This window comes from Lampetra planeri, chromosome 15 (genome assembly GCF_965212315.1).
Source record: "Lampetra planeri chromosome 15, kcLamPlan1.2.h2, whole genome shotgun sequence".
NCBI lineage: Eukaryota > Metazoa > Chordata > Hyperoartia > Petromyzontiformes > Petromyzontidae > Lampetra > Lampetra planeri.
In genome coordinates, this window is record NC_136121.1 from 13,011,100 (window position 1) to 13,035,923 (window position 24,824).

General features: G+C 53.8%; 1 protein-coding gene across 1 annotated transcript; it reads right to left on the reverse strand.

Annotated features, from left to right (window-relative positions):
* Window positions 1–1,097: 1,097 nt before the first annotated feature.
* On the reverse strand, window positions 1,098–18,087 carry LOC144722758 (putative methyltransferase NSUN7). The gene is made up of 11 exons (XM_078601145.1): window positions 17,441–18,087; window positions 11,838–11,896; window positions 11,131–11,339; window positions 10,447–10,599; window positions 9,792–9,975; window positions 9,361–9,673; window positions 8,584–8,727; window positions 8,014–8,115; window positions 3,706–3,835; window positions 3,182–3,305; window positions 1,098–2,388 (listed from the first exon to the last, which is right to left on the reverse strand). Exons 1-11 carry the CDS (start codon window positions 17,724–17,726, stop codon window positions 1,672–1,674), a joined length of 2,421 nt encoding a protein of 806 aa, XP_078457271.1. The 5' UTR covers window positions 17,727–18,087; the 3' UTR covers window positions 1,098–1,671.
* Window positions 18,088–24,824: the final 6,737 nt, after the last annotated feature.

Consider the following 24,824-nt stretch of genomic DNA (forward strand, 5'->3'; position numbering starts at 1 on the left):
ACGGCTGAGGTTTCGCCCCCCCCCCCCACCATTGCTTTTCATCGTTTACCGCGCAACGGGTCGGGTGTGCGTATCAGCATTGATGTATTTGCTGCGGATCTTTGTTTTTTTTAATTAATCGATGGGCCATGTCCTGCTTTCTGTAGGGCAGCGCATGAATTATAAAGAAAGCCGGCTCAACTTAACGGGCGTGGCGGCCGGCTGATGAGAAACACGCGTGTCCACCACGACGAACTGCCAAGCGGCGTTGATTAAGCTGTCCCCCAGGTGCTTTGGCGAACCGCCACATGCCAGCGCGATAGCGTCCTTGCGTGCGAGCCGCGTGTCCTATTCGGGCACGCTTTTTGTGTGTGTCGGGGTGCCCTACTTGGTGCATGCCAAACTGCGCCCTCTTCTTTTTAGAGACGGGAAAAGGTTCGTCTCGCACAACCTGCGCTACAACTTTTGAGATGTCGCCACTTTTTTTGGTCCCATCCTCCACCCATCCCCGCCCCGTCGTCGCATGCGTGACAGCCCCCCCCCCCCCGCAGACTCCGCATGCGTGACAGGACGTTATTAGCGAGGCGAATGGAGGATTCCTCATGGTGCTTCAACAGTGTGCGGTCTCGTGCGCGCTATAAAAGTAGACAGAAACCAACAGGACCGCGCGCTGCGTCTGAATTACAATTTTGTAACCGAGTTGGCGATCATCACCCGAGGTGGTGGCGCCATGAGAATCAAACAATGGCCCCAGTAATTAAAATACGATCGTTTCAGAATTGGTGGCATTACACAATACACGTTCTTTTTTAATATTGCCTCATGCCGCCGAAGAACGTGTCAATAATAGCCACTGGTTGAAAGATTGTGCCCATTTCATTTTGAAATAATCGGCAAGTGCAATTCAGTCAGCCCTCGTCCGTAGATGTGCACTGCAAAGCATTAAGCGTGCATTATAACTGCTTCAAGTTAACAAACCTCTCGGATAGCGATTTTAATTTTAAACCCCATTGTGTATTGTCACAGACTTTTGGGAATGTAACGTTACGCACGTAGACGTGAGCGTTACCGTCTTGCTCGTCGCAGAAATGTGAGATGTTAAACATTACGAGCAGTCGTTCTTCTTAACCTGGGGTGCACGCACCCACCCCAGGGGGTACGAGACATGGCCAGGTTTTATTAGAAGGTAAATAAACGAAACAAATTAAACACGTGCACGCAAGTACAACTACTTTGGTTCATCAAACCTATGTATCAACATGAAAAAATACGAGTGATGCAGTAAAGGTTAAGAACCACTACTTTAAGAGCATTCGCCCTGGATTTGACTCCTGTGTCACCATTCATGTGTCACCATTCCCACCCAGGCGCAGCTCGCAACCGTCCATGCCCCTTGCCTCCAACCTGCCCCTTGGTGCCAGCTTCTGCTCTATTGACCGTCGGCTCCATCGGCTCCATCCTCGGTGTCATCACTCAAGTTGGTTACTCTTGAACGCCGATGCATGGATAGTTGGGAGAATAGCTCTACACGTGAGAGACAGGATCCCACCGCGCCACCCATGATTCCCTCAACCAAATTTCATCTTCTCGTCCGAGGTGGCAATCGTCTGTCAGTCGGTCAAACCTCTCTGCCACCAAACTGTCTGTGACCACCAATGTCCCCCCCCCACCCCACCAACCACCACAAGCATTTCAGAGTTGGGGCCAATTCTGCTGGCTTGTTCCTCTGCCTTGGGCAGTTTTCCCACGAGCGAACCGAGTGGCGAAAACTGGGGTTCGCGAAGGTTCAAACGCCGGAGAGAATCCAAGGGCGAAACTGGCGGCGGCGGTGTTGCTGTTGGTGGCGATGGGTGGGAGGCCGCGCCCAGACTGGGCAGGGAATCCCCCGGCGCCGGGGAAAGAGATGCATACGCTGGGCAGCAGCAGCTGCTTGGGCCTCACGGCCTCCCTCGCCAACTCCCCTCTGTCCCGGCCGCCGTTTCTCCCCGCCGCCTCCTCCTCTGCATCTTGCGCCCCTCCTCTCTCTCGCCTGGGCCACATTGCCCTCAGCATCCCTGGCAGGGGACCCGTCCGCACGGGCGGCCTCGTCGGTGGCTTGGCCGCCGCTACTGCCGCTGCCGGATATTGAGCCGAACTCTGACCCGCAGTCCCGTTGGCTGTCACCCCATTGGCTGCTTGCGCGGTGAGGACCCCGCGGCTGGTGGTCAGCAGCGAGCTGCCGAAACTTCTGGCTTTGGCGGCGCCGTTGGAAACCTTGGCGGCTCTCTTCGCCACCGTGTCGCTGCGCTTGGTGGGAGTTTTCGGTCCCCTGGGTCGTCTGGTCTTGGTCTTTTTGATCCGTTCCCCCAGTAAGCCTTTGCTGGATGCCCGAGCGAGGATCTCCTTTGCAGTGAGCGATTCCGAGGGATCCTGTATAGACACACACACACACATAAAGATCCTCCTCATAGACTTATTGAGTGTTGAGGCTGGTGCTGTTAACGAGCACCTGTTAAGGTTGACAGTTGACGAGGGGGCTGCACGGCCAACGCACATCTTGCGAGGTTTGAAATGGAATTTAAAATTCAACGAGGTACATGTTTCGAGCGGTACGATGTACGGCTCATCCTCCCCGGCGCTGGGATCAATGACATCGGCTCGTGTGCAGAAGCTCGATGTGGGTCGTTGCGTCTCTGATGAAACATCAAAGACGACGACGGCTTGGGCAGACATTCGTCGAATATGGGTTTATTTCGTTGCCGACTGATAATGATAACGGTAAGATATGGTTCAAAACCACCATTTGGACTCCCAATGGATATGAGTACCACCCCATGATTAGTTTCAAATGGGAGCAGGACTTTCGAAACTAAACTTTTTATTTTAGCAGGTGCGGCCCACTGAGCTATAAAGCTCTTTCAGTAACGACCTGGCCACAAATGACAGCTCAACGAAGTCGCTTAACATTTGGAAATCTCTCAGCAGCCAAATACTCTAAACGCGTGATGTCGATTCGAAATGTGGAGGGAAAAAACCGGAGGACCCGGATAAAAATCCACGCGACCACGGGGGAAACACGCAAACTCCACATATACAGCAGCAGGCGTCAGGGTCGGGATCGAACTCAAGACCTGCGTACCAGGTGAGGTAGTTAACATCTCCTAGCCCCCGTTAGGGATGGCATAGGGGCCACTGTTGCTTTTGAGCTGAGTGACCGCCTCACCTCTCTCCTCAGCACGGCCAAGAAGCCGCCGCTGAGCGAGTCGGACGGCGCGAAGCTCAGGAACGCGGCGTCTCCCGCAGGGCCCTCCCGCTCCTCCGGGAGCCGCACGGGCGACGGCGCGACCCTGCGTGGTGGGCGAGGGGGTCACGCGCGGAGGCCGTGAGCGGTCGTGCGACTGCGTGACCGCGTACGGGACTTTTATGACGACGCTAAAACGGCTTTGTGTGTTTAGTTTGTTGTCCTCCCTCCACACCTGCGATTAGCGCGGTTGGCGACGTACGGCGTCAAAGAAGTTGAACGTAACACACACACGCCTGGTGATGGTGGGTGCTGGTGGCGGTGGCAGTGAGGGCATTGGTGGTGGTGGTAACGTGGTTGGTGATGGCGGTGCTGAGACGGTAATGGAGATGGTGGTGCTGGTGGTGCTGCTGGTGCTGGTGGTGGTGCTGGTAGTGGTGTTGGTGGTGGCAACGGTTGAAGAGTGGCGGGGCGGCACGAGCGATCGTGCAGAAAACGCGCCGCACCTGAACGGAGCGACTTTGGTGGCGGCGGCGCCGCCGTTGAGCTGTCGCGACAGCGCGGCGCTCACGACGGCCTCGTTCTCGCGTGCGTGCAGCGAGCACGTGCTGTACACCACGGCCTGCACTCGGGGGACTGCACGCACCGGGAGCACGCACACGCGCGCCTTGAGCGCCCGCGCCAAGACGACGGACGAGCCGCCCGAGCGAACGGTCGCGGCAAACGACCGAGCAACTGCCGCACGCGCCGCTGGGAGAACGGGAATTGTCCGTGGGGGCGATGCCTTTCGTCCAGCAGTGGATCGATCACGGCTGCTGTTGATGCTGACGGCGACGGGCCATTGTGGCGCGGTGGCGAGAGGAAGCGTTTAACACGTGATGGGTTTTTTTAAAATGCGGTCGAATCCACATTTTTTTTTACATCGATTATGGGCAGAGTATTCGGCCTGCCACTGGAGGGCTGTGAGCTGAAATCCGAGCTGGGTGGTTGATTTGACCCATCATCCCCGCTGGGGCGGTAAAACGGGTACCACCTTGAAGGAAATTTGTTTTGGTTCTCTGGAGGGACTAGCCCCCGTCATTCTAATATAGAAAAAATGTTTACTGCTGTGCAACAGTCATGAATGAAGATGCTGTGATCGTTGGAGTAGAGAAACATGGGCTTGATTTCGATGATTACTAAAAATAATGTAACGATGGAGCCCTTAATCCAGCAGTGGAAGTAATCGTGGCTGATGACAACAATGAATTTCGGTGTATATAAAAATTAAAGTTTAAATAGTTGAAATGTGGTTTTGGATGCTCAAAGAAAAAACAAGAATTTCTTCACAAATACAATTTCCCTGCCACGGTTATAAGTGATACAACTGTCGTGGAACACAGGCAATCAATTTGGGACCTTTTTTGCAAGTATCAAATTATGAAAAATAGGAATAGGTTTTAACCTTTCTGGCAATTAAACAGGAGGTGTTAGGACGTTCAAGCACCAAACAGAAACCTTTTTGCAAGGAATCATCAACCATACGTGCTTGTGGTGAGCATGCAAACAAAGAACATGCTCTGATAATAGATGCTTTGTAGATAATATATGCTTTGTAGATAATATATGCATATACAATGCAAATAGATTATTCTCTGATTTAAAAAAAACATGGTCATTATCAGAGCATGTTTTTTGTTTGCATGCTCACCACAAATACGCGTCGTGAATGCAGACATGATTCTTTGCAAGATGTTTCTATTTAGTGTTTGAACATCTTAACACCTGCTTTATTGCCAAAAAGGGGTAAAACCTCTTCTTGTTTTTATCACGCAGGCAGTCCATTCGTGTGCTCATCCCCGGGGACTCAACGCGAGTCCATTCCAGTGCCCTCAGTCGTGTTCCGAAAACACGAGGCCAACTTTTGATTTGAAGCTTTCGTGACTGCAGGAATCCATACTCTTTGGTTCTTTCGGTAAAGTCCCGTAGGTAGAAAATAAAATAAATCACGACGTTTCGGACGCAACACAAGCGTCCGTCATCAGGTAGGAAAGCGTGGTCTGCTGTTGAGGCAGACTGTTTTAAAAGGTTTGAAATGGGTGTAGCTCAAGGGTCATAAAGAAGTGTCCGGGGCTAGTGATTAGGGATTAGCATGATGTTAACACACATTAACATAGCCACTTCCGTGCCCTCGTCGAGGAGGCGCTCTCCTATCTTACAGCTACATGCTAATTTTTCACATTAACATCACTAGCCCCGGCCACTTTTTTATGACCCTTGAGCTACACCCATTTAAAACCTTTAAAACAGTCTGCCTCAGCAGCAGACCATGCTTTCCCACCTGAGGACGCTTGTGTTGCGCCCGAAACGTCGTGATTTATTTTATACCTACGTGACTTTACCGAAAGAACCAAAGAGTACGAGGCCAACTAAAAGACAAACCTGCTCTCCTTCCTCCTCCTCCTGCTGCTGCTGCTCTCACACGAACCTCTCTGATGAGAGCAGCTCACTCGCTTTAGAGTGGACCGCGGGAACAAAAATATTCAGCCCTAAAAAAATAAAGCGTGTCACCCCCCCCCCCATGCCTCCCGCATCGGTTCAGGGGCGTGCGTTTGTTCACAAGCAAAGCAATTCCTGAGCACGGTGGCAGGAGGAAGCCCTGCCAGGGTAGCTGTGATGGGGCGCCCCGTTGGGGAGCTGTTAACTACCTCTGCTTGAGGTCGTGGCTTCGATCCCGACCCTGACGACGCCTGCTGTGTGTTTGGAGTTTGCACGTTCTCCCCGTGGTCACGCGTCTAGAGTAGTTGGCCGCTGTACACTTCCAAATGCTAAGCCACTTCGTCGAGCTATCATTTATGGCCAGGTCGTTTCTAAAAATATAGCTGTGACGCTCAGTGGGCCTTGCCTGGTTGTTAAACAACAATAATAATAGTTGGTCGGCTCTTCTCGTGTGGGGAGTGGACCTGGCTTCGAGAAAGAGCAGCGCGACATTGGGCACCGTTTGTGCGCAAGAGGACAGCCGCTCATTTGGCCAATGCCAAAGACGACGCGCGGGCACCTTGCTAAAAACGACGTGTGAAGCTTCAGCCCCAACGATGAGTTGTCACGATTTATGGTTTCTATTGATGTATGGTCCACTGCTAGATGAAGGTTTCCCCAGCGCCGTGTCGATTGTTTGACTTTCTCGTCGGTCAGTGCGGGTTGGTCGAGGGAGGGGGCCGCCCAAATCCGGTTCGTCACCATTGTTAGCCGTGGCCAGGAATCAAACTCGGGTCGCCGGGTCGAGGCGCAGCGCAGCGCACTCAACCACTGCACCATCAATCGCTCCACCCCGTGTACGATCGCACAGGTCGCAAACGTCAGTTACGAAAACACCCAATTCGATCCGCTTATCGTGAGCTTACTCGATATTAACCAACGGAGCGTCACGCTCCAAATGAGAAACCCTGCGCCTTTGCAGATGGGACGTGGATTCGTGCGTCGAGACTGGAGGTGATTTGTCACGCAAATCACCTGCTTGGGTAAAACCACACTGCAACATTGCACCGTAGTTACTGGCACACTATAGTTTAGCTTCGTTTTACTGCAACATTGCACCGTAGTTACTGGCACACTATAGTTTAGCTTCGTTTTACGTTTACATCCGGGATAGTGTTGCACCACAGTGTAAGAATGGCATAGATTTCAAATGTACAATTATAATTTTTTTGGCACGAACCCTTTAACCTCTCCCCCGCCCCCCCCCAAGGCGGCTGCACCCCCGCCCACGCCGGGCCGCCGCGCCGCTGTTCACTGGGCAAGGAAGTCTCGACACGAACAGCACGCTGGAGCGCCCTCCACGGCCGCCCTTTATCGCACGTCCCTTTGAAGCGAGTGTTGAGTCAGGCGGCCTGCGCAAACTGTGCCGTGGCTCCGATGGTCTCTCCTCCCCCCCCCCCTCGACTTTATATTGCTTTTTTGCACATGACCGTTCGGAGAAGGTTAAACATTTACGGGAAGAAGTATGAAAGCGCACAAATGCCGTTGTTTGTTTTTCCCCTCCGCGATCGCGGTCGCCTCTTCGCGGGCACGTCGGCGCAGACGTGAAGGCGAAAGTGCCTCGAGAATCCACGGAGCCTCGAGCTCATTCACTGCGTGGCATTCCTTCTTAGACATGGTGGGGGGGGGGGGGCTCCGTTCTGTCGCAGCCACCTCCAGACTTCACAGAGCACCAGACCATGGACTGATGCCCAGTCCGCTGTTCTCAATATTTACCCAAGACGTGTTCTCACGAGGGCCCCTGCTGCCATTTGACTTTGGAGAATTCCACGACCGAATGAATTGGTTTCACGTGGGAGGAAGCCGGAGTGATCTGAGACACCCATAGGAGGGGGGGGGGGTGATGCTCCACGCTGCCAGCTCCTGGCCGCACCTCGCGGCCCCAACACAACGCCTGGCAAGCCCTGGTGGCGGTCACCCATCCTGGGTACTAACCAGGCTCACACCTGCTTAGCTTCCGAGATGTATGTACTGTATGTTTGTATGTATGTTGAAACCGTACGTAGCCAACCGTGCTTATCGGAGGTGCGGGGGAAGGACAACAAATCAAACACAAAAAGCAGTTCGACTGTAATTGCTTTCAGGGCGACTTGGTCGTTTGGCAGTGTCCAGTAAACATGCAACGCTGGGCCACCGGTTCCGACAATGTGACAACACTGACCCAACGTTGCACGCTCACTGGAGCATCCGTACCCCAGTCACCCGCGACTTAACAGCGCAAGTGGCAGCCGGTGTTCACGAGACGTGCGCCGTGGCCCCCCCCCCACTGGCCGTGGCCGTGTGGCCGGGCTACGCACATCGCATCGCGTGAGACAGAAGCTCCGTCTGCCGCGCCGACAGCTCCACGAGCTGCTCCTCCTCTTCCTCCGCGCTCGCGGCGTCGCGCAGGAGGCTCAGGTCTGGCGACGCAACAGGTCACAGGCAGGGGTCAGCAGCAAAGTTCAGAGGCAAGGGCAGGGAAACTTGTAACATTTCACCCCCAACGCCCAAACCATCACCCCCCCCCATCGATTAGATGAATTTTCACAATTCCAGGTCACATTGAATTCCGTAATAATGTTTTTGTTCTTCGCACCGTACGTAGCCAACCGTGTTAATCGGAGGTGCCAGGGAAGGACAACAAACTAAACGTAAAAAAATAGTTTTCAATTGAGATGATTTAAGAGTGCATAACTCCCGGTGGCTTCCTAATATCGGAAGGAAGAGCGTTCCAGACGGCCGTAGAAGCGCACCTGATAGCGTGACGTTAACGTGATGTTAACATGACGTTAGCGTGACGGCGTCCGTTTTACTCATGGTAGTAGTCTTGGAGTTGGTCAGCAGGGGCTCCGCGCACGCACGCGGGGAGGCGAGCGACGCTCACTCACCCGCTCCCTCGCCGAGGACCAGTTCCACGGGGTCGTTGAACCCCGAGGCGGAGCACGGAGGGGTCAGCAGGATGACCCGCACCCTCTGAAGCCGGGAGTCGCCGGGCTGCAGGTCCAGGAAGGCCTCCGGTAGAAACTTGATGTCTGCCGCAGCATCGTGAGCGTGGGCACGCGTGACAGCGGCGTCAGTGTGGCGCTTTAAGGTCGCGCGCAGTGGTGACGACGCACCGCACGTAGGACGGTCGTTCTAAGTACGGTGCTGAAGAAGTTCAACGAGTGTCCGTACATGCACGAGTGCGGTAAATGCACCCGAGGTGTGGCGGTTGGCAACCATCGCTCATGATTCGGTGAAATGCCACGATTCAATGTCGCGTTTTAAGATTATTTTTTGTTTTACATCGCAGTTAACGTAGTGGCCTCTCGTGGCTGGAGGGGTCGACTCGTGCCCCTGACGCGGTGCCAGATGCACCAAGTCCCCCCACGCGCGATGATCGAAGGACCTATTGGGGAGCTTAAGAATTTATACTGATCGTTATTTGGATGCACATTTCCCCCCCCCACCCTCCCCCCCCCAATAACACACACACACACACCACAATCGTTCGCATTTACTCTGAACGCTATGGCAACAGCCATCCGCCTACACGATGGCGCCTTGCTCGTTGGGTGTCGGGTTCCACGTGCGCGCACGCACGTGTGCATGCACGCACGTACGTTGAACTTCTTTTGCACCGAACGTAGCCGACCGTGCCGATTGGAGGTGCGGCGAGGACTCACTGTCGGCCGTCGTTCCCCGCGGCGGTGGCGGCTGCCGACCGGCGCCCCCTCCCAGAGCCGTGCACACCAGCACGCGGCATCCGGCGGCGGCCCCACCGCCGCTGACGCTGTTGGTGGCGGTGACGTTGGCGTTGGCGGTGGTGATCGTGGTGCGGACGGCGCCACCGCCGTCGCCCGGAGACTGACGCCGCGCGGCGAGGAGCGAGGCGACGTGCAGGCCCGCGACCCCTGACCCGATCCCCACGACCGCGACGTCGCCCTCCTCCCCGAGAAGCCGCACGGCGGCGTGAGGCCCCACGCAGCGCGACTTGTCCTGCGGTGCGAGATGGAGACGTTTTTAAAAGCGGTGGGCGCGGTCGCTTCTTCCGCGCTAAATGCGGACTCCACCACTGGGTGATTATTCCCCGGAGGGTGACGTCGCGCGCACCCACCTGGAACACGAGCACGGATCGCTCGGCGATGTCGGAGTCGAGCAGCTCGCTCCGCCGCTGGCCCGGGAAGACGAGGAGGTCGGCGAGCTGCCGGTCCCGAGAGAACACTCGGTCCTGCCGATCCCCGAGGCTCTCCACTTGGGAGAAGCCCAGGTCGCACAGGGCCCTCTGCACTTCCTCTTCACTGCACGGCACAGTAGCGCAGGTGCACGGTTGGGACACGGGAGCACCGGTCCCAGAGCGTGCTCTCTCGAGCACGGAGCGTCTGAATGCAGCCGCGCCGCAGGAGGCGACGCACGATATTTGGACGCGCAACGAGCCTCGATCAAGGAAGGGATCGTGCCAATCATCACGGCTGTGGCTGAGTGTCGCGGGCAACTCCTCTGGATTGTCGTGATAACCCCAACGTACAGCCCTAACCTCAACGTCCACTCGAACGTTACGGCCTTGGCACACCAAACCCCAGGCCTGACGCATCCCCTGACCGAATGTTAGAGCGACGTGTCCGTGCGAAGTGCGTAGCGGCATCACAAGCGACGTCGATCAATTTTTACGAGCAATTCTAAACTCTCCCCGCGTCGCGAGGATATGCTCTTCCCCGCGACAAGCCCTGCCTCAGGAGGTGACGAGCGAGCCAGCGCCGCGGGAGCCTCACCTCGAGCGCGCGCCGTCGACCCAGGCGTAGAGGGGAGCGGCGCCGGCGCGCCTCTCCCGGCGCAGCAGCGGCTCCGGCAGCACCGAGTCGAGCGAGAGGGCTCCACGGCGGATGCGGCCCCGGGCCAGCGACGCGCGCAGCCGCGTCCTGAACCTGCGGCGAGTGGCAGGGCGACCGCCGTGCGTGTACAACGGGAGCTATAGGCTGCTGCTGCTGCTGCGTTGTCAGCAGAGGGCAGGCCAACAACATCCGTTGTTGTGCCCTCCTGCGGTGGTGCGACTCCTTTGCTCTCCGCCTTCACCCACCTGCACTGAAGCGCGTGGCGAAGTAGGCCTTAAAGTAGCCTACACAGGCATGTGCCAATTCGTCGACGGTGGACTGACAAAAGGGCTCTACGTCTGCACAAAACATAAACACTCACAATCGGCTAACGTGTTGGACAATGGCTCGTATTGCATGGCCGTTCAAGGTTTGATACTTTCCTGTCACGAGCCTATGTTAGTGAACAAGCCCCTGCTGGACATTTGTGAAAAAGAGCTTCACAGCTGATCGGATTTCTCCAGGAAAAATAAAACAAGGATTCCGATTCTGAGAGTTATTTGAATTTGCCTTTGTGCACTGCTGCCAATGCAGTCCATACATTTTATTCGCGTTCAAGGCGTTGTCGGTTTGCAGTTTACTCACGAGAAGAGTGCGCCATCAACTTCCCGCACGTCATCGCGAACTCCGTCGCCACCGCAGCCGTCGCCTTCTTGGCGACTCCGGGCCTCCCCGCTCGCCCCGCGGCCCCCTCCACTCGTCGCTTCGAGTCCCTCCTCCTTGTCCCGGGGCTCGAACCCGCGCCGCTGCAGGTCCCAGAACAGGACCACGGCGAGGGGCAGCAGCTCGTCCGGCTGGCGACGCACGAACACGTTCCAGAGGTGGCCCTCGGTCACTGCGCCGGCCCGACCTGCCCGGCCGCCGGGCCCGGTGAGATCCGTCGCGCCGCGCGCCACGTTACAGCCGTCGCGCTCCTGCGAGGCTCTGACCGTGGGTGAGCTCGCGGCTCTCCTCTCTCTCGGCGTCAGCGTCGTGCGCTTTCACTCGGCGCCCTCCGCTCAATAACCGTGCCCACCCCGCGCGAGACTGGCACTCGCTCGTTCTGACGATGGCCTCGCCTACTGCTCACCGTCCACTCCCCTGCCTGCCCTCCCGCTCGAGTAGCAACCTCCCTCTCCCGCATATCGCGAGTCCATGCAAATATCGAAGCGGGACGAAATCTCGACGTTCGCAAATGCCTCGGGATGCTGGGAGCGGCCATATGCCCGAAAACCCCGACTGTGCCGGCGAAAGACCAGGAGCTCTGGCAGCTGTTACGCGCGCTGGGTGCTGCGCTCGGGGGCTCTACTCACGATGAGCTGCGCCGAGTAGAAGCCGCTCTCCACCAGGACGCCTTCGATGAGCGTCTGATCTGCAAAAGAGACACAACGAGCGCGACTCTGAACGTCGTGGGCAGGAGGCGGCGGCCAGAGTCGGGTCGCGGTGGCCGCACCGCCTGGCGAGTGTGCAGGCGGTGCAACTGCCGCGGGGGGGCCCACGGGCCGGAGAGCCCCAAGGTGTCAGATGACGAAGAAGGGGGTGGGGGGAGGATTTGGACAGGGGGCTCCCCCCCCTCCCCCCCCACAAATTTTACTCCTTGCACCAAGTCGCGTTCCAACCACACTGCGCCTCTTGACCCGACGCTTAGGCGGGTTAGGGTTGGTCACTATAAAGTATAAAACTCTTACGGATTCGCAAAACTCCCATACGCCCTTGGGCTGCAGCGATGTGGGTTAACGGATGGCAGCACAGCAAGTTGATTCCCAACTCAGCCGTGCAGACCTTTGAGTGTTATGCCTTTCTATGCTTGAAATTTTTCTAGATATTTACAATATCCTGCCACTTGCAACAAAACTTCTCATTAAAAGAGGAATTTTACAAAGAACCCAATGCACGCCCTCCCCGAACCAAGTGTCAGCTCAGCTGTAGAGCACTCGTGAAAGAAACGAAAAGTTACATTTGTATTATTAGTGGGCAGATTCACAAACTGGACAACCTCGCAGTAGCAAAAATGTCTCAAAGTTCACAGATACATACTCGTGGGGATGCTATTTTTAACGGTAATTATCTAAATCTTAAGAAAATATTTCGAATCAATGCGCTGTACTGTACCTAATGAATGAATTCATGGCTACGACAGTGGTTTGAGACAAACACGATGAACATGAACGCAGCGGCCATCATCATCCCAGCCCTAGAGATTGAAAACTCAATTATTTGAGAACAACTTTTTGTGTCTTAGTTTGTTGTCCTTTCCCCGCGCCTCCGATTAACGCGGTTGGCTATGTACAGTGCGAAAGAATTTCAACAAAGATACAGTGGCGAGATGTTAACTACCTCGCCTGGTATACAAGGAGGTCGTGGGTTCGATCGCGACCCTGACGCCTGCTGTATATTTGGAGTTTGCGTGTCTCTCTCCCCGTGGTTGCGTGAATTTTTCTCCGGGTCTTCTGGTATTTCCCTCCACATTTAGAATCAACATCACGCGTTTAGAGCATTTGACTAACACATTTCCACGTGGTGATGATAAGCCACTTCGTTGAGCTATCCTTTGTGATGGCTAGGTCGCTTCCAAAAAAAAAGGAGCACGTCCCAGTGACAGCCCTTGAGAGTACACACACTCTGCCAAAGTTTTAAAAAGACGCAAGCCAAGTCGCGATTTCGCGAACGATTAACTCGCGCTTTTCAAGCGATGGAAAGCTACATCTGACGACGATGACGATGTCTGTGCAGCTGACCTCTTTCCATTGTCCAAGTTGCAGCTTTGCACAGTCGATCCACACACGCGAAGGCCACAGTCCGTTTACTTGGAAACACGCGAAGTGTCACCACCCCCCCGTGTGTGGAGCACGTGACTCATCCCGACACCACGCCGCAGTCCACAAGAGGCCCTGCTCATTGATCCGCCGTTGGATGACGAAACGCAAAACGTAGGAGGGTCTCCAGACCGAGCACACCCTTGAGAGTTTCCGTGGGGTAAAAACGTTCCGAGTTTAAAATCTGCGTGTGATCACCGCTGCCAAAGACGGCGGTCACCGCATCGCTTTCAGGCGCGCTTCTGCGGCCGTCTGGAACGCTCTTCCTTCCGATGTGAGGACGCCACTGGAGCTCGGCACTTTTAAACCTAGGGTGAACACTCATTTGCTTTAGAACTGATTCTCGTGTTTGGTTTGTTTGTCCTTCGCCCGCGCCTCCGTAAGCACGGTTGACTGCGTACGGCGCCAAAGAAGTTCAACAGACTCCGTGAGTGGTAAAGTTGGTCACCTGCATTGCGAGACCGCTCCCATTCGCTGACTGTTATTGGCGCGGTCAGCGGTGCTTTGTTGTCGAACGTAAATACTCGGTCGCGTCAGGGAAACGTGGAGACGGGACAGACCGTGGCGTGGCCAGGACATGGCAGGACGTGCTTAGATGTTTCTGTAAATCCATCTGTGCGGAGTTTTGAGCGTTACACGCGCGTGGGTTTCCTTCCCACGTGAAGCTAAACGCTCATGAATGGAAGTGGCCAAACATCCCAATGCGGGGCCCTCCCGAGCGGGGCCGGATAAACAAAGACCTTCAGTATTAACATGAGTAGGCGTTGTTACTAGGATTAACCATGACTCACTGCACTCAGGGCCCAGCAACTTGAGTTTGATTCCCAGCGAAGGCTTAAACAGCAGCAGCGACTAATATAATAAGCCAGGCGCCTTCTTCCACAGCCCGCTCTGACCAGCTTGGTGAAGTATGGTCAAACTTACTCCATGACTGACGTGGCGTGGGGAGACTTTCAACCTGTAATTGATTGACAAAAGCTTTGTAAACTGTTGTTATCAACGAATTAAAATGAATGACGTTTAAAACGAACGGTGTTCCGGCTTAGATGACGGTATTCGCTGTGCGCTCGTTGTGTTTAAGGTCGCACGAATATAGGTGACAGGGGACAGGGGGGTGGGGCGAGAGAAGGAGCTTCCCTCTCCCCACCAACCTCATCCGAGACCCAAACATCGGCGCACCTCCTGGCTCCGATGTTTCCCCCAAGACACCGGCGGCGCGAACATCGATCGCATCGGGACATGAACAAGGAGGCTGAGATGTATTCTTAGGTTTTTTCGGTAAAGTCACGTAGGTAAAAAAAAATTAAATTAAAATTAATAAAAGTTAAATAAAATAAAAATCACGACGTTTCGGAGGCAACACAAGCTTCCGTCTTGAAACGTGATTTTTATTTTATTTTTATTTTACTTTAATTAATTTTAAATTTTTTACCTACGTGACTTTACCGAAAAAACCTAAGAATATGAATCCTTGCAGTCACGAAAGCTTCGAGGCTGAGATGCACATCGTCTTTCGCAAATGGAACAATTTTTTTTGACAAACAGCAGCAGCAGCAGTGCGCATGTGGCCACGCAACCCAAACTAATGACCGTATCGTAAACAACCGCAATCTGCGCTCCTTCAACGGACTAGGAGCAGCAGCACAACGACACGGAACTCTCTCGCAGCCGAAGCCCTCTCGTCGTGGCCATGGGGCCGTCCATAAATGACGTCACGCGATTTTGGACAATTTTTGACCCCCCCCCCCCCATCGTCACACGGCGTCACAAAAAGTCAGACCCCCCCCCCCCTCAAATATGACGTCACAAAGCTCTGCCCTTCCCCCCCCCCCAAATAAAACATGCTTCAAATCGCTTTAAACTATTGTCATTGTAGTGCGTATTTAATGTGGCGCTGCACTCTGATGTTGTAGGAGAAAACATTTATTAAAAAGTCTAATTAAGTAGAACGTGCTGTCTATATTAATTTAAAGTTGCACATATTGATGTGACATCACATTTCTCAACCCCCCCCCCCCTCGTCACACACCGTCACAAATATCTGACCCCCCCCCCTCCTAGGTGCGTGACGTCATTTATGGACGGCCCCAATGGAGATGCGGACTGCCAGTTATTGGCCTGTCCCAGGAGATCTCAGCCGAAGCTTTGGGAGACCTCGTCCCTAGCAACGCGCGCAGCGCCTCGATGGGAATGCTTCGCCGTGGTGAGGGCGGCGGAGGGAGCGGTTCTTGTGGTCGTCGTCGTTGTTGTCGGAATCAATAAATCCTGCTGCAGCCGTTGGCGTGGGAGGGCACGGGGAGGGAGGAGAGTCCGGACTCACATTGCCAGTGGTGTCCTGGGGTGAAGGAGTGAACCCATGTCCGCTATACAGAGAGGGAGCGTGCGAATACAACAGCCGACAAAGGCGGTGGGGGTGTGGGGGTGTGGGTGGGTGTGGAGGTGTGGGGGGGGTGGGGGTTGGTGGAGGTGTGGTGTGTGGGGGTGGGTGGGTGAAGGTGTGGGGGTTGGTGGAGGTGTGGGGGTGGAGGTGTGGGGGTTGGTGGAGGTGGGGGGGGGGTGGAGGTGTGGGGTGGAGGTGGTGTGGGTGGAGGTCTTTATCGTGACTTGACGCACCCGGGGTGAGTCGTCTTTACTCGCCTGTTTGCTCGGCGAGGTGGACAAACAGCCCCGGCCATTGTGGCCCCGTCTCGTCGGCGTGCGAGGCCGCGCGTTCCCTTAGAGACCTGCACACTTTTTATTGCCGACTCGCCTCTCACTCGCGCCGCCGCTCCGCTTTTATTTCGCCGTTGAATTTACGGGGGAGGGAGTGGGGGAGGGGGTGGGGGAGGGTGGGGGAGGGTGGGGGATCAGGGGATTGGGTGGGGGGCTTTTTTTTGCTTTTTCCTCGTCCCTGCCAGCTCCCGTGGGCTCTTTTCCGTTTGTTCAACAGACGGCGCCGTGAAATGTGCTAATGTCCACAGTCAGGCGAAACGTCCGTCGGGAAAGCGCCCGATCCTCGTTCGAGTTGTGGAAGCTAAGCAGGTGTGTGGGAGCAGGTGAGTGGGAGCAGGTGAGTGGGAGCAGGTGGGTGGGAGCAGGTGAGTGGGAGCAGGTGTGTGGGAGCAGGTGGGAGCGGGTGGGAGCGGGTGTGTGGGAGCGGGTGAGTGGGAGCAGGTGGGTGGGAGCAGGTGGGTGGGTGGGAGCAGGTGGGTGGGAGCGGGTGGGTGGGAGCGGGGCGGGTGAGTGGGAGCAGGTTCCCCGAGCAACGATCAGCTGCTTGGGCGTCCCTGGGGGACTCATGATGAGATGAGGAAGTGGCCGGGAGAGGGGGGCGAGGTCGAGTCCCCATCCACGGGGGGGGGGGGGGTACACATGCTGCTGGCGAGCTCCTATTAATACCAGAACGAAGCCCCGTGGAGCTGCGTAGTAAACAGCGCGCCTCGCAGCCACGGTCTCCCCGGCGCCGATGTTTTACACGCCGCAAACCCGCTGCTTGTTTAAGGCGCAGTCGACGTAGGGGAGGCGCTGGAGAGATTTGTCAAGATACCACTCGCGTCTGAACTCAAGATGGCTAAGTTCACAGTGCAGTGCGCTAGCCACTATGCCACCGCTCCCAAGATACGCATACATACATCAGTCTCGTGCAGAGCCCGAGATTCGTTATCTCCCGACTGCAACCACCGATACCACGTGGTTTGACACCACACCAAATACGTTCGACACTTCAACGTGGTTTGACACCACGTTGAAGTGTCGAAGGCTCGCTGACAGGAGGGTCACGGGACAGACCCAGGTGCCATAGGTTGACTGACCAAAATGACAGATGCATCACCTGCGCTCCTTTCTGTGCCGACCGTCCCCATCGCCACAATAACCATCGTCATGAGGTCACCTGCCCGATGGGTAAAGCCACTGTAGCCCGCGCTCCTTCAACTGAGGAGGATGAATCGCAAAACGACACGAACTCTCCATCGGCCGAAGCCCTCTGTTGACCAGCAGACCTCCGCATTGGCGCTCACCTCCTGAACGCATCGCTGCTGCCAGCACACGCGCGGGCACCGAATGATCGCTCCCTCCCGATGCCGCCCACCGCTCGCTGTTCGCCGCGGCTCCCCACTCACATTTGAGGGCCGAGAAGGCGAGCGCGTAGCTCCGACGCCGCGCTCCCGAATCCCCGTGGAGCAGAGCCAGTCCCGGCTCCCCGAGTCGGCGCCTCTCGCCGTACCGCAGCACGGCCCGGTCCACTGGGCTTTCCGCTCTCAGGTGGCCAAACAGCGCAGCGGCGGCCGCGAATTCGCGCTCCGGTCCTCCCGCGCGATGTCCCAGCGCCTCCGTCGTTGCCTCCTCCTCCTTCTGCCCCGAAGCTTCGCACGTCGCTACTGCTCTACCTGGCCGTGCCATCGCCATGTGGGGGGGGGGGGCTGCTGGCTCCAGGCGTAATTAAGGGACGGTGCCCTAAGGTGGTGGTGGTGGCCTCTGCTTCTTACTCCTCTCCCCGTGGAGGAGACGCAGGGAGGTGAGAAACCGCGGCGTGGGTGCGCGTGCGTCCCGGCCACGCAGCCCCCCCCCCCCTCGTGCTCTCGTGCCCTCCTTAACAATAAGAGCTTGCTCACGGTACTTTACCCAACAGCCCTGTGTTAGGCTACGCTATGCGGTGGTTGCTAGCGGTTGGGGAGGTGATCTTTGCGTGCGTGCGCAAAAGAGTGCGCCGTGTACTCGAGAGGGGCTTCCTGATGGGTGGGTGGCTGGGTGGATGGTGGGTGCTGAGTGAGCGTGGTGGGGTGGGTGGCTCTCTGTGTCTTCAGAAGGCTCGCCTCTTGCGGCTGCCGCCGCTTGCGTAACCGCGCCTGGGGACCCAATCGTAGCCCTCCGCGAACCTCCTCCAACAACAACGAAAGACATCGACCCACCGCCTCTTATTGCTTCATTGTGAGTGGCGCGCGAGAAGAGGTGTGGGGGGAGGGAGCCGGGGAGAGAGCCGTGGTAGTCAGAGCAGCAGCAAACGTGCCCACGTGTTTCGAGCGCACTGTGGAGCAACGTTAGCAGTGGAGAGAGCGTGGCGAGTAATTACTTTCGTCAACCCGCGCTGACCAGCACGGTGAAATGTGGCCCAACAACCCGAACCAACATCCCTTGGGGAGACCATCCAGCAGATGCATTGCAAACAATATTTAATATTTGTTTTCTGAAAAGACATTATTGAATAAAGATGTACCAAATCTTGACTTCAAGCTTTCGCGACTGCAGGAATTTATATTATTTGGGTCTTTCGGTAAAGCCACGTAAATATCTATAATGATATAAAGATGTACTATATATAATATGTGTGTGCTGACTAGGTTTAGTTTGGTAAGTGCTGGTGGCATGTTTATAACTACCGTAGTTGTAATTCCTACCTGTTCGCTGTGAGTGTGTGTGCGCTTGCTATTCACTTTAATAAAGATCTTTCAGAGCGTATTCTTACATCGCTTCAGCCAAATATCCCCTGGCATGAGTTCGCCTTATCTCCACTTACCAGGCTCCCAATTCATGTGTTTGTATCTATCCGAATAAGCGCCGTTTATTCCAATAAAAGCTGCTTGGAAAATCAATGACGGATAGAAAAAAAGCGAACAGGATGACCCCGTAGCTGCCGTTGATACACTTTTAATAAGTCCCTTTAGAACGCAGCGGACGCGTTAAGTGAGACGAGGCTACACTTGACGGATTCCAAATCAGTTACAATCACCGTGCTGATGCTGCTGCTTTAAAACCCGAGGTGTAAATCACAGCACACGACACCTTCTGATCCCGTGGCCCTACTAGCCATGTGTCCAAAAGAGGTTTTCATAGCTCATCGGATTCCTCCAGTATAAATACATATTCTGATTTACTATGTGTACAGTACACGCATAGCCCCTTGTCAATCCACTGCTGGATGAGTGCTTCCCCAACGCAGTTGCGGGTCGTGGGGGGTTATTTCACCATACTTCGCCACCCTGGTCGATGCGGGAGGGTGAATGCGGGCAGTAACGACACGGGGGGGGGGGCATGGAGGGACAGTACAACAATTGGGTTGTACTGCACCAAGCTCTGTTGCTCATCACAGCGAGTGCTCAGCCAAGGTCTATCCAGGCTCGAGCCGGCTTAGCTTCGGAGATCTGACGAGATCGGGCGCGCTCCCAGTGATATCGTCACAAGGAGTAACTTGTGGAGAGAGAGAGAGAACTCGTGGAGAGAGAGGACGAGAACGATTCGGAGGCGCGAGGAGGAACCACCGCAGACGACCGGGAAGGCAGCGGCAGCAGCAAGCAGCAGCCACGCGGCGAGCCGGCGCCACATTCCTTTCCCCCGTTCTGCGCTCCTCGATATATTAAGATGTACTCTTAGGTTTTTTTCGGTAAAGTCACGTAGGTAAAAATAAGTAATAAAAAGAATAGAAAAAATAATATAATTAAAATAATAAATCACGACTTTTCGGAAGCAACACAAGTCTCCGTCATCAGGTGGGACTGTCACAGCTGAATTTACTGTTTCACTTAATACAGTAAATTCAGCTTCACTTAAATACAGTAAATTCAGCTGTGACGGTCCCACCTGATGACGGAGACTTGTGTTGCCTCCAAAACGTCGTGATTTATTATTTAATTCCTAAAAAAAATTATATTATTTTTATTATTTATTATTTATTTTTACCTACGTGACTTTACCGAAAAAACATAAGAGTATGAATCCTTGCAGTCACGAAAGCTTCAAATCTAGAAATATTAAGATGTGTTCAGTCAATTGCTGAGCGTTTTACATGCAGTGCACCAGAAGAAAACACACCGCGCGAGCGGGCAAGACGATCCCACTTGCTGTACCGCCTTCTCCTGGCGAGTCGGGGTATGGCGCCTCACCGACACCCACGGGACAATAATTGAGGACTTAGTCCAACATGGATTGAATTCTGATGCACCTGCGCTGGTTAGGCATTGCCTCACCAACACCTATTTTACCTGGAATGGCACCTTCTACAAACAGAATGAGGGTACCCCTATGGGCTCCCCTTTGTCACCAGTTATAGCCAACATGTTCATGGAAAAGTTTGAATCAGACGCCATCCAGACATCCACCCTGCGTCCTTCCCTGTGGAAGAGGTATGTGGATGACACTTTCGTCATCTGGCCACATGGCCTCCCAGCATTGAACCACTTCTTGGACCACATCAATTTTAGACACCCATCCATCAAATTCACCATGGAAGTGGAGAAAGACGGTAAACTACCATTCTTGGATATTCTGTTTGAGAGGAGGCCTGACGGATCCTTGGGACATTCTGTCTACAGGAAAGCCACCCACACAGATTCCTACTTGAAACCGGATTCCCACCACCACCCATCTCAAAAGAATTCTCTCATCAAAACGCTATACCACAGAGCCCATGGCATTTCTGACAAACACCACCTGACCGGTGAATTAAGACATGTACATCGGGCCCTCAGGATGAACGGATACTCTGACCGTACTATCCGCCAAGCTGTCTCTCCCACCACACAGAAACAGCCACATGAAACTCCGACCAAAACCATCACGTTACCATACATAGCAGGCGTGACCAAAAAGATCTCCAAAATTCTAAACAAACATAAGATCAAAGTCCGATTCAGTACAGTGCATAAAATCCGTGATCTGATTCCATCTGTGAAGGATGTCGTTCCTGACTTACAGTATCCTGGAGTCTACAAATTGAGTTGCATTTGTGGTGATTGCTACATTGGAGAAACGAAACGTCATGTTTCTGATCGTGTCCGCGAGCACAAGTCAGATCTGAAACACGGCAGAACTGATTCTTCTGCCGTTGCCGATCATTGCTACAACTCGGTGGGCTCTCATGAAATTGTCTTTTCCGAGACCAAGGTTCTCTGCAAACCTCCCGGCTACCATCAAAGGTTTGTACACGAAGCCATACAAATATACAAACACAGACATAATTTCAACCGTGATGATGGGTATAAACTTAGTAATCATTGGAAAGATGTTATCAACCACGCAAAAAAGACTTAATTACTATTTTTTGGACCATCTTATCTGACAGGCACTATTTTACTTTACTTTACCGAGTGTTAACATCCCCAGTTATTTTTTAACAGTACTCTCTTCATTGTTCAGCCAGCATTGGTATAAACATGGGCATTTTCGTTCTTTTGTCTATCATGTGTATCAGACCTCCCCTCCCCCTCTCTGTCCATTGTGTTGGCGTGTGCAGTAGTTTGTCGCTTGCGCACAATCGCTTCCACGCCGTCGCCCACCCTTTTGGCCCCGCCCCCCCTCCCTCCCGATACGTTCCATTCATTGGCTACCATATTCTGATGAGCTCCCCCCTCCCTCTCCTCCCCCCTCAACTCGCTTTTAAGGGATTGCATCTTGAATCATTGCCTCACTTGATGCAGCTAATCTGGCTGTGACGGTCCCACCTGATGACGGAGACTTGTGTTGCCTCCGAAACGTCGTGATTTTTTGTTTTTATTTTATTTTATTTTCATTAATTTTGATGTTTTACCTACGTGACTTTACCGAAAAAACCTAAGAATATGGGACAAGAGGTTTCACGGCGCTTGCGTGATCCACCATCGCGACGTGGCTCCCGGTTGTGTCTGTCCCCCGGTGCCCTCTGCCCAACCTCCGGCGAGCGATGGCGTCTCGGGAACTGTCAGGAGGGTTGGTCACAGGGGCTGCATCGGCAAATAACTCGCTCCCAAGCCCCATGGGTGGCATCTTCCCCCAACTCAGCCCCGCGAATTCTTCTTGTGAGCCCTTGGCGGGTGATTGCGAATCTTTAATGCGCATTTTACGCACAGCGTGGCCCCGCCACGCCGCTTATGGCTCAAATGGGGGGGGGGGGGGGGCATTAAGGGGGTCGACTTCTTGGCGCCTATTGTCACAAGAGCCGGCCTCGATAGCCGGAGGTCAACGTGCAATTTTCATCAGCCGTGGTCGATCCACTGCTGGATGAAAGGCCTTCCTCGTCTCTCACGACCCCGCCATGGAGTGATGAACCGATGCATCTGCGGCACACGAGAGAGCATCCCATCGCGCCGTCTCCTCGACGCGCGGCCCTATGAGACGCCTTCCACTCCTGGGCTGCCACTCCGCAATTGATTCTTGACCCTTGGCCGTCGTCCCGTATAGCCGCCGTGACGTGTAGTGCCCGAGCAGCCGACTGGCTTTTCTCCACAAGTTTGAATTATGCATTGATATGTTGGTTTTCGTAATCTTCGCAGTCCACAGGAAAATTCAGGATGTCGCCGTTTCACCCACAGAGCGAACCCCCCAGGGTGTGCACTGCTAATTCACACTCGCCGATTAATGCCTCTGAATATAAACGCGCGCGTTCGTGTTCAAGGATTGTGCCACGCATTGTCACGGGATCATAAGGAAGCAAGCTCGATGTTAACCTGACACCGCTGTGCGTGTATGTACAGAAAATGTGAAAATTAAGGGAAGTTAATAAAACCAGTTTCGCTGTTGTCACAACTCTGCTGGGTAGTTGAGACGCTCAATCCAGGAGCAGGTGGGGGGAGGGGGGGTCAGGTCGAGATGGAACGGTCCACACCACGATCACCCACAAAGGCATTCACAGGCCGGTGCTGCGCCATGACTTGGGCGGCCGAAGAACACATTTCCGCTCGGGGTCGCCTCGGCTGAACGACCGCAGGGCACTGTGATCGTTGAGCTGGGATGCGATGTCTCGAGGGGCGGCCCTGAGACGCCGAGTCATTGAAGGGAGCGCGAGATAAAATGCTAATTGGTATCCTGACGTTTCCAGCGGCGATTTGCGTGAAATGTATTTGCGTGTGCAACGGTGAGTCGGGATTTCCATGTATAAAGAATGACGTGTGTGTGTGTGTGAAACACGGGCTGTGAGATGAGAGGCTAGGGCGTGATATGTCCGCGTTTTAACACAGCGTGCTGCTTGGCAATAATAACAACGCTCTTTCACCATTGGAACCTCCTTTGCAGGAAGTAGCAAAATATGATAATTGCTTTTTACCCTTTTATCTGGCAACAAAACTGACACTTTTTTTAACAACGCTCTTTATTTAGCAAGTAGCCAAGTGATGGCAGTGCAGTGCGTGTTTCCCTCGCTTTGCGCGGGTTCGGTTTTGTGCAATGTCGCGCTGTATATATGCGGCTCAACTATTTCTACACAAAATTCGCAATGTGCGGTTTGAATTCACTTATATGCGGCTACACGGTGGGACAGCGTTGCATGTTCTGTGTGCACAGCTCGGCAGGCAGCTGTCCCCTCGTGCAGTTTCGCTTTGTGCGCTACTTTTGTGGAACGCATCTACTACTACTACCACCGCATAAACTGAGGGAACTCTATTCTTCAATCTACCAGAGCACATGCCACAAACAGTCTCCCATGCTGGAATTGGCCATGTGTAGCTCTGTAGCAGGACCCTCTTGAGCAAAAAAGGGGGATCTTGAGACTCAAAGAGTGCGGGTTTCTTTCCTGGATAAGCACCGGGTAGCTTTATAATAATTATTCATCATATATATGAGAAGAATACGGAGTCGTGGATTTTCTCCTCCCATAGGGCAGCACGGCAGAGCAATATCCACGCAGGTCGTCATCCCGTTCGGTCTCTGCTGCCTCCCGGGGTGTCTCATTAAGCCGCCGCGCGTTTCCAGCCGTCGTCTCGTTCGTCACCGCAGAGCGAGTCGAGTGACAGACGACTTGATCGGCGCGGTTTCTCATCGCAATAAGTGCCGTAGAATTTCTTTACCCATACAAAAAAATAGATTCACTGGTCAACACACTTTTTCTGGCATAAGGCATCAGTTTTTGTCTATCACATCAGGTTTTTGAGATATCAAATATTGCATTTTCAATAAAAACTGCAGAAAAATAATATTAAATAAATGTGGATATCTACATAACATGATATTATAAACACACTGTCCTAAAAATACAACACCATATTTTAACACTAAAGCAGGCACTGACTCGCAACAACTTGCAAGCATAAGTGACAGAGTTAATTTCGGGTAAAATCAATGAAAATGGGGTATGCCGATAGCATAAAATGAGATGTGATAGAGCAAATCTGAGATCAGATTTGGAATCAGCACCCTGAAATTAGTCTAAAACAGCTGCAAAAGTCCAGGCCAGAAAAAAATGTTTTTTTTGTTGACCAGTGTTATCCCTTTAGGCGTTTTTTTTCTCACTCTCTCTCTTCAAATGATGTTCAATAGAATAAACATACGATTTCTGTATTATTATTGTTGCACTCTTGAGTCTGCGTTAACGCTCAATGTTAGATGTTGCTTCGTCTCCGTTGCCTTATCGAACGTTACAGGAACGTTCAACTAACACCAGTGGAGCCTCCAGCTAACAGCAGCCTCGGTGGGCCGAGGGAGCTGCGCTATTTTGTGAGTGTCTCAAGATGCTGGAGGGCCCCGCGACTCCCCGCGACGCCAGGTGGCACTGTGGTCCAAGCTGCTGTGGGTCCGCGGGGAGCGACGACATCGAGAATTGTC